The sequence below is a fragment of the Salmo trutta genome, chromosome 4, assembly GCF_901001165.1.
Source record: "Salmo trutta chromosome 4, fSalTru1.1, whole genome shotgun sequence".
NCBI lineage: Eukaryota > Metazoa > Chordata > Actinopteri > Salmoniformes > Salmonidae > Salmo > Salmo trutta.
In genome coordinates, this window is record NC_042960.1 from 59,570,697 (window position 1) to 59,582,460 (window position 11,764).

An 11,764-nucleotide genomic window follows, 5' to 3' on the forward strand; every position below is an offset into this window, starting at 1 on the left:
TTTCCTCCCTTATATTTGTCAGTTCCCCAGCTCTATTCCCCGCTGCTGCATAGTATTGTTTTTTTTGTCTGTATTATTAGTTTGCTGACGCTATTCCTGTCTTGTTCCATGCCCGTTCTTTATTAAATGTTTGACTCCCCGCACCTGCTTCGTCTCTCCAGCGTCAACACGTGAAATCCTGTAACTCCCTCTGGATAAGAGCGTATGCTAAATCACTAAAATATAACATTTGCAAAAACAAATGTTTTTATGGCATCAATATCAACTAATCAGTCATATAGTTATACTGTAGTTTAACACATTTAATAACAGGGTGTCAATAAGCATATTTGAAATCAGGAAGAAATTAGTACATTTTATCATTCTTAATAAGTACGGTAACAATAGATGTTGAATTCAGTGACATGAGTTGTACTTAAAGGACTAAAAAGTAAGTTGAGATCTGTGTGAATAAATGTTTCATTGTTATCATGATTCAAGGTGGCGGTTGATGCTGTGGTACACTTCCACTGCATCTGGGTTGTTACTATCTTAATATCAATTCAGCATATTTTTGTTCTACAGTATGTTGATGAACTCAAAATCCAGACTGTGGTTCAAGGCTCTGGAAGAGATGCTCTCGGAGAAAACCTTCTCCCATGCATAGTAGTGACGCCACCTCACGTAAGACAATGCTCACAATCTTGACTGAACATGGGGTTTGACACTGTGACAGAGATGCTCTCGCAGAAAACCTAGAATCTTCTCCCATGAGTCTTCCTGTGCGACAGCGTGAGGTTTGGTGAGGCCTCCCCACAGCGCCAACACTGCAACAAGTTGGAATGACTGCTTTAGATTTAACACATTTGAGACATGGTATTCTTATGACTGTGTAATGTAGACCTATATGAAATTACTGGTATGTTCAAGTAACATAAATAGCCTTACTTAAGATAATAAGAACATAGAACTGTAGGTTGATGATTCCTTGACTAGTTGAATCAGGTGTGGCAAAGCACAATAACTAATTATGCACAGACTGTCTACATGAATGATCAGACTTCCGAAAGGCACCTCTCTCTCTGCTTATCGGCATCAGAAAGGATGAAACCTTGCAGTGGGGACTATACGGCATTTCAATCAGGTGACCAGCCCCAGGGTAGGACAGAGTGGTCAGCAGGTTACTGTTCCCTGCTCTCTCCATCATCTGCTTCATCTGAGGAGGAGAAAAGGATGGAGATTAGTACGAGGATCATTTCATATTTTCTCTAAAAGACTTCTCAACTCATTGTTCTTTTGTATTTAAACAGCATTTATGATGCATACAGTAACTCACATCATCAGCTGATTCGACAGTGGCGTTACTCTGATCATCTTGTCCAACAACCAGCAGCAGAGGACATGTTATCCTCCCCATCTGAGGACAGAATAAAACAAAATGGAGCAGAACTGAACAGATTAATAGCCATTTAGGAAAACATTGAATATTCACAGACACAACAATACTTCTGAGCCCTCAATCTTGTGAGATACTGGAGGATCATGATAGGACTGGAGAAAGTGTGAAACTGTTCCCAGTATTGGTTGAGTTCTCCAGCGTAATCTTTTAGAGCTCCTTATCATCCTGTCCTCCTGTGTGGGATACATTTCCCTCACTACAATCATCCAAACAAGAGCAGAGGACTGAAGGGTCTTTCTGTACATAACAGATATCTTACTTCCACTTTCAGGTCTATATCTTCTGGAATAGGTAGAAAAACGTCCCTCCCGATGATGTGATTCTTCTCATATCGACAGGCCTTTTTGTACAGTCTGCAAACGCGAGGGTAAAGGTAATGCGCTTTAACCAAGTCAAACAGTACTTTTCTTCTTTAAAAAAGTTGGCTATGTAAAGAGACACACATAAATTAAAAACATTAAGTATCAACTCACTTTTCTATCCTACTATAGGCTTCTGCAATGGACTGGGTGGCTCCAATTCGGCCAGTATGGGTGCCACTGATGCACACACAACATCTTGGCTAAAAGGAGTAGACAGAGATTTAGTCATCGTAATAATAATACTACATTTTATGTGTTAATGCTACAAATGTTCCTGACAGAGAAACATATATACACAATAAAAGGACTGATAGACAACAATGCAACTTTTCTCTGATATTAATGTGGCAAGTAACTTTGTGATATTCCCAAACATACGCATACTCAATGATGGTGAGTATTTCGGGGACATTTTGGTCTGGTGCAAGCAAATATGTATATGTGTTTATTCACGAAATCAAAAAAATGACAGAGTTGCATAGGGACTTACCTTTACAGTTTTTGAGTAGGCGGTGATGGATAGAACCACTGGGACAGCAGCGGAAATGCCAAGTAGAGCAATTCTGTCAGTGGCCACTAGAGGGTGATCCTGCAGTAGTCTGAAAGCATTCTGAGATGAGAAATGAGATGTACAATATGTATGAGAGTTGTTCTCAAAGTCCTTGGGATTCTTTCATCAGTCTTTAGCAGCACAAACTTGCTCAATCTTTCGTATGAGCAAATTCACCAATATGTCTGCATTCATCAACATTTTCTCCAGACAATATATACTGTAGATTAAGACAAGTCTCAGATAGAAATGTTGACATAAGACATGCAGAGGTAATTGTGTGTGGGGGGTATGGGTTCATATTTAACAATTATCTGATGCATGGGACTTTTATTTCCCGGTGCTACATGAGACAGCATGGTGAGACAGCATGGTGGTGAGTGTGCTGATATCCACCTTCATGGAACACTCTGACCTGATTCCAAAGGCCTTAATTAAGTACTGATTGGGTGCAGTAAGGATTCAAGCTAGCAAACAAACAACCACAGGTATTATGGTTGTTTGTTTGTGTATAAAACACACACACACACACACGTTTTGGTAAGTTTGCTAGTGGTTTTCGAGTACTGTCGGCAGGTTTTCAGACAGATGCCGTTAAGCACGTTGTTTCGTTCCGGAGGCAAATGTTTATGTTTCTGAACAACAATGAGCAACAGCTAAATGTGCATTTTAAAGTGAGGCATGGGGAGGGGCTCTATGCAGGGTTTGCCAGCACAGATAGTCTACGGTGTTTTGAGTGTGGGGATTTGGGGCATAAGAGCTTTGCGTGCCCACATAAAGGCCATAGACAAAGTGAGGGTACAAGCGCCACTGGGGGAAATCGAGGTCAAATTGCAGGGGGTAATGAGATGCAGACAGCAGAGGCTGGGCCTAGTCATGCAAGAGATGGTGGTGTAGATGAGGCTGGGCCTAGTCAGGCTAGAGATGGTGGGGTAGCTGAGGCTGGGTCTAGTCAGGCTAGAGATGGTGGGGTAGCGGAGGCTGGGCCTAGTTATGCTATGGAGGGTGGTGTAGATGATGCTGGGTCTAGTCAGGTTATGCTAGTGGATGAGGAGAGTATAGTGGGGAAGTGTAAGAGACTAGGGGGGGAGGAGGAGGGTGTCAAGCGGAAAAGGAAAAAGGGTGTGGTCAAAGGCACCATGGAAACTTTGCCTGTTGCTGTGGGGGATGGTCAGGGTGGGAGAAGGGCAGGTGGTCAGGGTGGGAGATAGAGATGAGGAGGAAAGTGAGTCTGAGGAAGAGGATGAGGAGTTATTTTTTTCAGACTCCTCTTCAATGGGCCCGGAGCTGACAGCCAGTCAAGCAGAGGGGTCTAAGTACACGTTGAGAGAACTGACAAGGTTCCTGAATGAGACCAAGGGGAAAAAAGTTAATCTTGTGGCTTTTTTTTCTGATCCGAGAAAATGTGTAAGATCAGTACAACATGCTATGAAAAATGAGGAGCATGGTGTCCTCTCACCCAGAAACGGTTTAGGTTGAGGAAGTGGCTCACAACAGTGTGTAAAGGTTTACCTTCAGACACTGTTTAGATATATAGTTTCTTTCTGACACTGGGGCTTTTTGAGCTTTGCTATTGGTCTCTTTCTCTGCTGGCTTTTCTCCCACTTCTTATGGAGACTCTTCGGGTAGGCTGGCTCAATATAAATGGCGCCAGAGATGCGGGAAAGAGGAGTGTGTTGGGTGAATATGTGAAACAAAAAAAAGTACAGGTGTTGTTTCTGCAGGAGACACAAAGTGATGTGTTGCATGAAGTCGATTGGGGGCTCTGGTGGAAAGGGGCAAGTGTGTTGAGCCATGGGACAAATCTTAGTGCAGGGGTAGCAGTCCTTTTTGCACCGGGTCCGTCTGTAAAAGTTTGCTCCTCAAAGGTAGGCTGCTTGTTGTTAAAGCAGAAATTAACAACATGGGTTTTGTCTTTATAAATGTGTATGCGCCTAATACAGGGAGGGAAAGCGGGGTTCTATTTGGGAGTCTTAGACAGGAACTCTCACAGGTAGCGCCTGAGGAGACGCTGGGGGTCGGAGGAGACTGGAACTGTACAACGGATTTTACAAAAGACAGAAATGGCGAGGAGCCTCATTCAGTGTTAGTGGGAGTGTTAAGGGACATCATTAATCAGTTCGACCTAGTGGATGTTTGGAGATCTAAACATCCAAACACAAGACAGTATACATGGGTGAAGGTTTTTGGGGCTAGGGTGAGTGCAGCACGACTTGATCGGTTTTACATGTCTAGGAATCGGAGCAATAGGCTGTTGGGCGCTACCATTCTCCCGGTGGGGTTTTCCGATCATCACATAACCATGGCTCGGCTGTCTACTTCACCAGGATCCCGGGAGGCATCTTATTGGAAGTTAAATGTAAAGCTCTTACAAGATGCCACTTTTTGCTCAGGTTTCCAGACTATTTGGGAAGGGTGGGGGCAGCGAAGAGAGGAGTATGAGTCTCTGAGTCAATGGTGGGATGTGGGGAAAGTCCAAATTTGACTTTTCTGTTAACAGTACACAGCTCTCTCATCCTCAGAGGCTAGGAGAGTATTGGGGGAACTAGAGCGTTGTTTTAGCAAGATGGAGGTAGAGATGGTGGGGCAAGGCAATATAAGCCTCCAGGCTAATTTAGCTGAACTACGTAGGGACCTGGGCTGTTTTTTCCAGGTTAAAGCAAAGGGAGCACTTGTAAGAGCTAGGTTCTACATGCTCAAGGAGATGGATGCTCCCTGCTCCTTCTTCTTTGGTTTGGAAAGACAGAGCAGTGAAGACAAGGGTATGCATTGTCTACGGCTGTCTGATGGGCAGGTGACCTCTGTGGTGGGTGAGATGCGGGAGCAGACTGTGGAGTTTTATACTGAGTTGTATAGGGCAGAAGTGTGTGATCCTATGTGTGCTCAGGTCTTGTTTGCAGAACTCCCTAAGCTCTCTCTGGCACAGAGGGATGAAATGGACATTCCTCTGTTGTCCCATGAACTGGCAGAGGCCGTAACCCAGATGTCCCCCGGTCGTGCACCGGGGGTTGATGAACTCCCAGTGGAGTTTTATAAAGAATTCTGGGGAATAATTGGACAGGACTTCTTCTGCGTGTTGCCTGAATGCGTCGGGGTAGGAGAGTTGCCTATGAGCTGCCGTCGGGAGGCTCTGACTCTCCTGCCAAAAAAAGAGGACTTGTGTGAACTTAAGAACTGGAGGCCTGTGGCATTACTCTGTGCGGACTACAAGATATTTGCCAAGGTCCTCTCTAACAGACTGAAGTCCCATTTGGACTCGATAGTACATAAGGACCAAACATATTGTGTACCGGGACGCTCAATCACAGACAACTTGTTCTTAATTAGGGACCTGTTGGACTTGTCGAGAGGTTCTAATGTCAACTTTGGACTGGTCTCTTTAGATCAAGAGAAGGCTTTTGATAGAGTGGACCATGAGTATCTGTTCAATGTAATGTTTGGGTTTGGGGAGAGTTTTTTGACGTGTGAAGCTGTTGTATGCTGGGGCGTCATGTATGGTTAAGGTGGGAGGGGGGCTCAGTAGGCCAGTCTAAGTGAGACGGGGCATTAGACAAGGATACCCTCTATCTGGGCAGTTATACACATTTGCCATTGAGTCTTTTTTAGGACTGCTACGCAGGAGACTGCAGGGAGTGTGCTGGACAGGCATGGATGTGGTGACAGGAATAGCAGTGTCAGCATATGCAGATGATGTTTCTGTGATGGTCAAGATATGCAGGCACTAGAGACCAGTCTGAAGGTGTACGAGGGAGCTTCATTAGCTAAGGTAAACTGGGGCAAGAGCAAAGCTCTGTAATGTGGGGCATGGGGGGATAGGGCTCCTCCTCCTACCTGGGCTCAGAGAAGTGGGTCAGGAAGAACTGGGAGGGGCTGTCACATGCAGTGGTGTCAAGACTGGCCAGGTGGAGGTGGCTCCTGTCCCAAGTGTCATATAGAGGGAGGGTGCTGATAATTAACAACCTGGTGGCATCTTTCCTGTGGCATAAACTGGCTGTCCTCAACCCCCCGCCCCCTCCCCCCCGCCAGTTTGCTCGCAGACCTGCAACGCAAGCTGGTGGACTTCTTCTGGTCGGGCCATCACTGGCTGAGGGCGGCAGTGTTGTACATGACCGTCCACAAAGGAGGACAGGGCCTAGTGGAACTAGAGGGCAGGATGGCTGCCTTCCGGCTAAAGGCGGTGCAGAGACTGCTGTACCATACTGATGTTGGCTGGAGGGAACCAGCATGCACGCTGCTGAGTAGAGCTGGCGGATTAGGGTTGGACCGGCAGCTGTTCCTCATGAAGCTGGAGAGGCTGACTACAGCAGGTCTCTCAGATTTCTACTCTGCAATGCTGAGGGCCTGGCAGCTGCTAAGGCCCACACGAGAAGGGGGTGTGGAGCCTGGGCTCTGGGTGTGGGAGGAGCCTATCTTCCACAACCCAGCCATCCCTTTGAGATCGGTTCAGTCGGCCACCCTGCAGAGGCAACTGATGGCAGCGGGTTTACAAAGGCTGGGTGACCTGAGACTGCTGGGAGAGGAGGGGTGGAAAACCCTGGACGTCTTGGCACAACAAACAGGAATAACGTCTCTTAGGCTGCTGGAGAGATTCCTGGAGGAGGTCCAGGAGGCACTTTCTGAGCCGGTAAGGGGGATGTTTGAGCGGCCAAAGGGAGAGGTGCCACCACTGTTTCCGCCACTGCAGGTGACGGCAGAGACTGGAGACTGGCAAGGGGGTCTGGAGGACTTGTTAGATTTTAACACTCCGAGCCTGGGGGAGTTTGAAGGGGTTGGGAGGTAAAGCCCTCTACAACCTCTGCGTTAAGGTTAGGAACATTAGAAGCCGAAAAGGAGTGAGGGCACATCAGTGGCAGGGGGTATGTGGGGAGGAGAGTATGGTGGGTTTTAGATGGAGGGGGCTTTACAAACCCCCAGTACCAAAGAGGTCAATGGATCTCCAGTGGAGAGTTCTTCATGGAGCCCTGGCCACTAACAGCTGGTTGGCACCGGGAGTCGGGCAGGGGTGTCCTTTCTGTAAAATGAAAGAAAGTGTGATTCATGTGTTTTCTGTGTGTACCAGGTTAATGCCATTAATGTCTCTGTTGGAATGTCTGTGTGAGAGGTTGGGGGTGGTTTTTACTGTTGGGGTGTTTATAATGGAATACAGGTATTCGAGTAAGGAGAAGGCCAAATGTGTTTTGTTGAATGTTCTGTTTGCTCAGGCAAAGTTAGCAATTTGGCTAACAAAGAGGAACAGGGTCAAAGGTGGGGGGATAATAGACCCTTTACTATTGTTTAATGGGATGGTCTCAGCGCGCCTTAGGGTTGAGTTTGAGTTCTATAAAATGATAAATATTGTTGAGATGTTTAAGGAGATATGGTGTGTTGGGGGGCTGTCTGTATAGCTGGGGAAGATGTTTTGGATATACGGTTGTAGGAGTGGGTATTGTTTTGGGTATTGTGATGTTGGTTTGTATCATGTGGTAGCTGGAAAGGTAAGTATGGTACATGTATGCAGTACAGGATATATTTTGGGGTTTTATTTTTAAGGGGGGGGGGGGGGGGGGGTTTTAAATGAAATGAGAATGTTCCATTAAAGAAAGACCAAAAGTCTAAAAAGTCTCTCTCGCTCTCTCTCTCTCACTCACTCGGCTAGATAAAACCGGCACTTTTACTGAAACATTGATTAATGTGCACTGTCCCTGTAAAAATAAAATAAACTCAAACTCAAACCTCATTACTGACGGATGTCCCGCCTCCAGCGGGAATCCCACGTGGCTTCGGCCTTAGGGAGAGATGAACCTAGTGGTGAATGATACCTAACATTTAAACTACTGGCGACACTTTTATGATAATCCAGACAATCCCAATAGATAGGATATCATCGTCTCATTCAATTTAATAGGTTAAATTGTCAAACATACCTTTTTAGGTTCTTCCAATTAAATGAGACATTTTAAACTTTTCAATAGTAACCTAGATGAACAACTTCCCAGGTTAATTAAAGTTTAATTCCCCGATAGCCTATCCAGGTATGATTAATCCTAATCATTGATTAATTTGCTTTTGCAAATTCATTCATGTCCAACTCCCACATTACTAGTACAGTACTGATGGTTCATTAACGTCTATAAATAGATTAAAATCGTCTTTGCAGCTTCCAACGTATTCCAAAACCAAACTTTGGAAAATGAGGAATAACAGTTTTCCTTTCAAATGTTCTAATAATGTGCAAGCTATCAGAAGGGGTAGTCCCCACCCGCCTGCTAATTAGTGAACCTCCACCCATAAATGGATTGATCTCTGACCTCAGCAGCGATACCAACCCTAATTATGCCATTAGCGGAAAAACAGCAGACATGGCACACAACGCTCTCCAAAATCAACCGTCGGGCGCAGGCCTCGTAAAGGTTCTCTCCAGTCTAGCCCTGATGTCTTGCCATCCGAGATTGGCATCAGTCCAATACCGCAGTGCACAGCTGAATCACGAGCAGGTAACGGTAAACATAAAGGGACAGGTGGATAGAACCCGGAAACCATTGACAAATGCAGAAAAGGGAAAAATTATTCTAGCTACGGAAATGTGTTTGGAAACTGAAAAATTAAATGTAATTGCAAAAACCTATGATGATGAACAAGCACAAACTCTTCAACAAATTATTTTCTACAGGAACAAAATCGTATGCTACAGGAACAACTCAATTCAGCCAAAACTAAATACGATCAAGTCCACGCCAAACTAGATAAATCTAACGAGTTATCTACAAACAGGCGCGCTCTTTCTTGATAACATGCATGCAGTTTTGTTGAACGCTACTTAAAGTAACAATGTTCTACTCAACATGCTGCAGACCAAAGACGATCAGTTAAGTCGAACGACACCGCTGGTCCTGCTCACATTGCCCTACCCTATGCTTTGACCTCTTTCTCCCCTTTCTCTCCAGATGAAATCTTGCGACTTGTGACGGCCGGCCGCCCAACAACCAACATCCCCTCCTCTCTCCTCCAGACCATTTCCGGAGACCTTCTCCCTTACCTCACCTCGCTCATCAACTCATCCTTGACCGCTGGCTACGTCCCTTCCGTCTTCAAGAGAGCGAGAGTTGCACCCCTTCTCAAAAAACCTACACTCGATCCCTCCGATGTCAACAACTACAGACCAGTATCCCTTCTTTCTTTTCTCTCCAAAACTCTTGAGCGTGCCGTCCTTGGCCAGCTCTCTTGCTATCTCTCTCAGAATGACCTTCTTGATCCAAATCAGTCAGGTTTCAAGACTGGTCATTCAACTGAGACTGCTCTTCTCTGTGTCACGGAGGCTCTCCGCACTGCTAAAGCTAACTCTCTCTCCTCTGCTCTCATCCTTCTAGACCTATTTGCTGCCTTTGATACTGTGAACCATCAGATCCTCCTCTCCACCTTCTCCGAGTTGGGCATCTCCGGCGTGGCTCACTCTTGGATTGCGTCCTACCTGACAGGTCGCTCCTACCAGGTGGCGTGGCGAGAATCTGTCTCCGCACCACGTGCTCTCACCACTGGTGTCCCCCAGGGCTCAGTTCTAGGCCCTCTCCTATTCTCGCTATGCACCAAGTCACTTGGCTCTGTCATATCCTCACATGGTCTCTCCTATCTGCTACGCAGACGACACACAATTAATCTTCTCCTTTCCCCCTTCTGATAACCATGTGACGAATCGCATCTCTGCATGTCTGGCAGACATATCAGTGTGGATGACGGATCACCACATCAAGCTGAACCTCGGCAAGACGGAGCTGCTCTTCCTCCCGGGGAAGGACTGCCCGTTCCATGATCTCGCCATCACAGTTGACAACTCCATTGTGTCGTCCTCCCAGAGTGCTAAGAGCCTTGGCGTGACCCTGGACAACACCCTGTCATTCTCCGCTAACATCAAGGCGGTGACCCGATCCTGTAGGTTCATGCTCTACAACATTCGCATAGTACGACCCTGCCTCACACAGGAAGCGGCGCAGGTCCTAATCCAGGCACTTGTCATCTCCCGTCTGGATTACTGCAACTCGCTGTTGGAAGGGGCTCCCTGCCTGTGCCATTAAACCCCTACAACTCATCCAGAACGCCACAGCCCATCTGGTGTTCAACCTTCCCAAGTTCTCTCACGTCACCCCGCTCCTCCGCACACTCCACTGGCTTCCAGTTGAAGCTCGCATCTGCTACAAGACCATGGTGCTTGCCTACAGAGCTGTGAGGGGAACGGGACCTCCGTACCTTCAGGCTCTGATCAGTCCCTACACCCAAAGAAGGGCACTGCGTTCATCCACCTCTGGCCTGCTCGCCTCCCTACCTCTGCGGAAGCACAGTTCCCGCTCAGCCCAATCAAAACTGTTCGCTGCTCTGGCACCCCAATGGTGGAACAAGCTCCCTCACGACGCCAGGACAGCGGAGTCAATCACCACCTTCCGGAGACACCTGAAACTCCACCTCTTTAAGGAATACCTGGGATAGGATAAAGTAATCCTTCTAACCCCCCACCCCCCCCAAAAAAAGATATAGATGTACTATTGTAAAGTGGTTGTTCCACTGGATATCATAAGGTGAATGCCCCAATTTGTAAGTCGCTCTGGATAAGAGTGTCTGCTAAATGACGTAAATGTAATGTAAATGTGTGGGTAACTGTCATTTGGAACTTTTTTTCTTTCTATTTTTCTTATTTAAAATTTGTGTTGCTCAGTCCTTGAGCTGTTCTTGTCTATTGATGTTCTGTATTATGTCATGTTTTGTGTGGACCCCAGGAAGTGTAGTGGCTGTTTCAGCAACAGCTAATGGGGATCAGAATAAAATACAGAAAAGTAAAAGATGCGTTATGAAGGTTTTGTATCATTTCAGCCAGTAGTTTTGAAAGTAGCGCCCACGAGCCAAAACAGGTCCACAAAAATGTTGCACAATTGTGTACTTCGCCATCCATTTTGTATGATATCTTACGTCCTGGAAAAAATAAAAATCCTGCAATTCGTATGATATGTTAGAATTCCAAAACGTACAATATGTTACAAATTTGTAAGTGCTTAAATTTGTAAGTGAAAAATCCACACCAAAACAATATTTAGGTATTTGTTACATTATTGAACTGTTAATATAGTCCCAAAATGTTTTGCATGTCAGCAGAATGTAAACTGAATGCTTCCATGTATTGTTTTTGCAAAATATCATCATGGATAAAACAATGTCTTTGGTTCCACAGAAGCAGGATTTATTTTTTTGTCTAAACATATACATGGTTGCGCATCATGTTTCTGGTTTTTGTATTTTTGTTGTTTTTATGTTAATTAAACTGCTAATGACTGGACATGATCTTAAAGGAAAAATGCACGCAAAAACTATATTTTTGAATTTTTTTCATTAGTCCACTGTTGATACAGTCCGAAAATGTTTTGTATGTCAGCAGTCAAGTTCTCAAGATAT

At 45.6% G+C, this 11,764-nt stretch overlaps 1 protein-coding gene across 1 annotated transcript; it reads right to left on the reverse strand.

Annotated features, from left to right (window-relative positions):
• Positions 1-287: 287 nt before the first annotated feature.
• Positions 288-4,692, reverse strand: LOC115193058 (peroxisomal succinyl-coenzyme A thioesterase-like). The gene is made up of 7 exons (XM_029752041.1): positions 4,675-4,692; positions 2,291-2,470; positions 1,912-2,000; positions 1,698-1,791; positions 1,316-1,396; positions 1,054-1,195; positions 288-806 (listed from the first exon to the last, which is right to left on the reverse strand). The coding sequence occupies exons 1-7, from the start codon at positions 4,690-4,692 to the stop codon at positions 676-678; spliced, it is 735 nt and encodes a 244-aa protein (XP_029607901.1). The 3' UTR covers positions 288-675.
• Between the last annotated feature and the right edge of the window lie 7,072 nt (positions 4,693-11,764).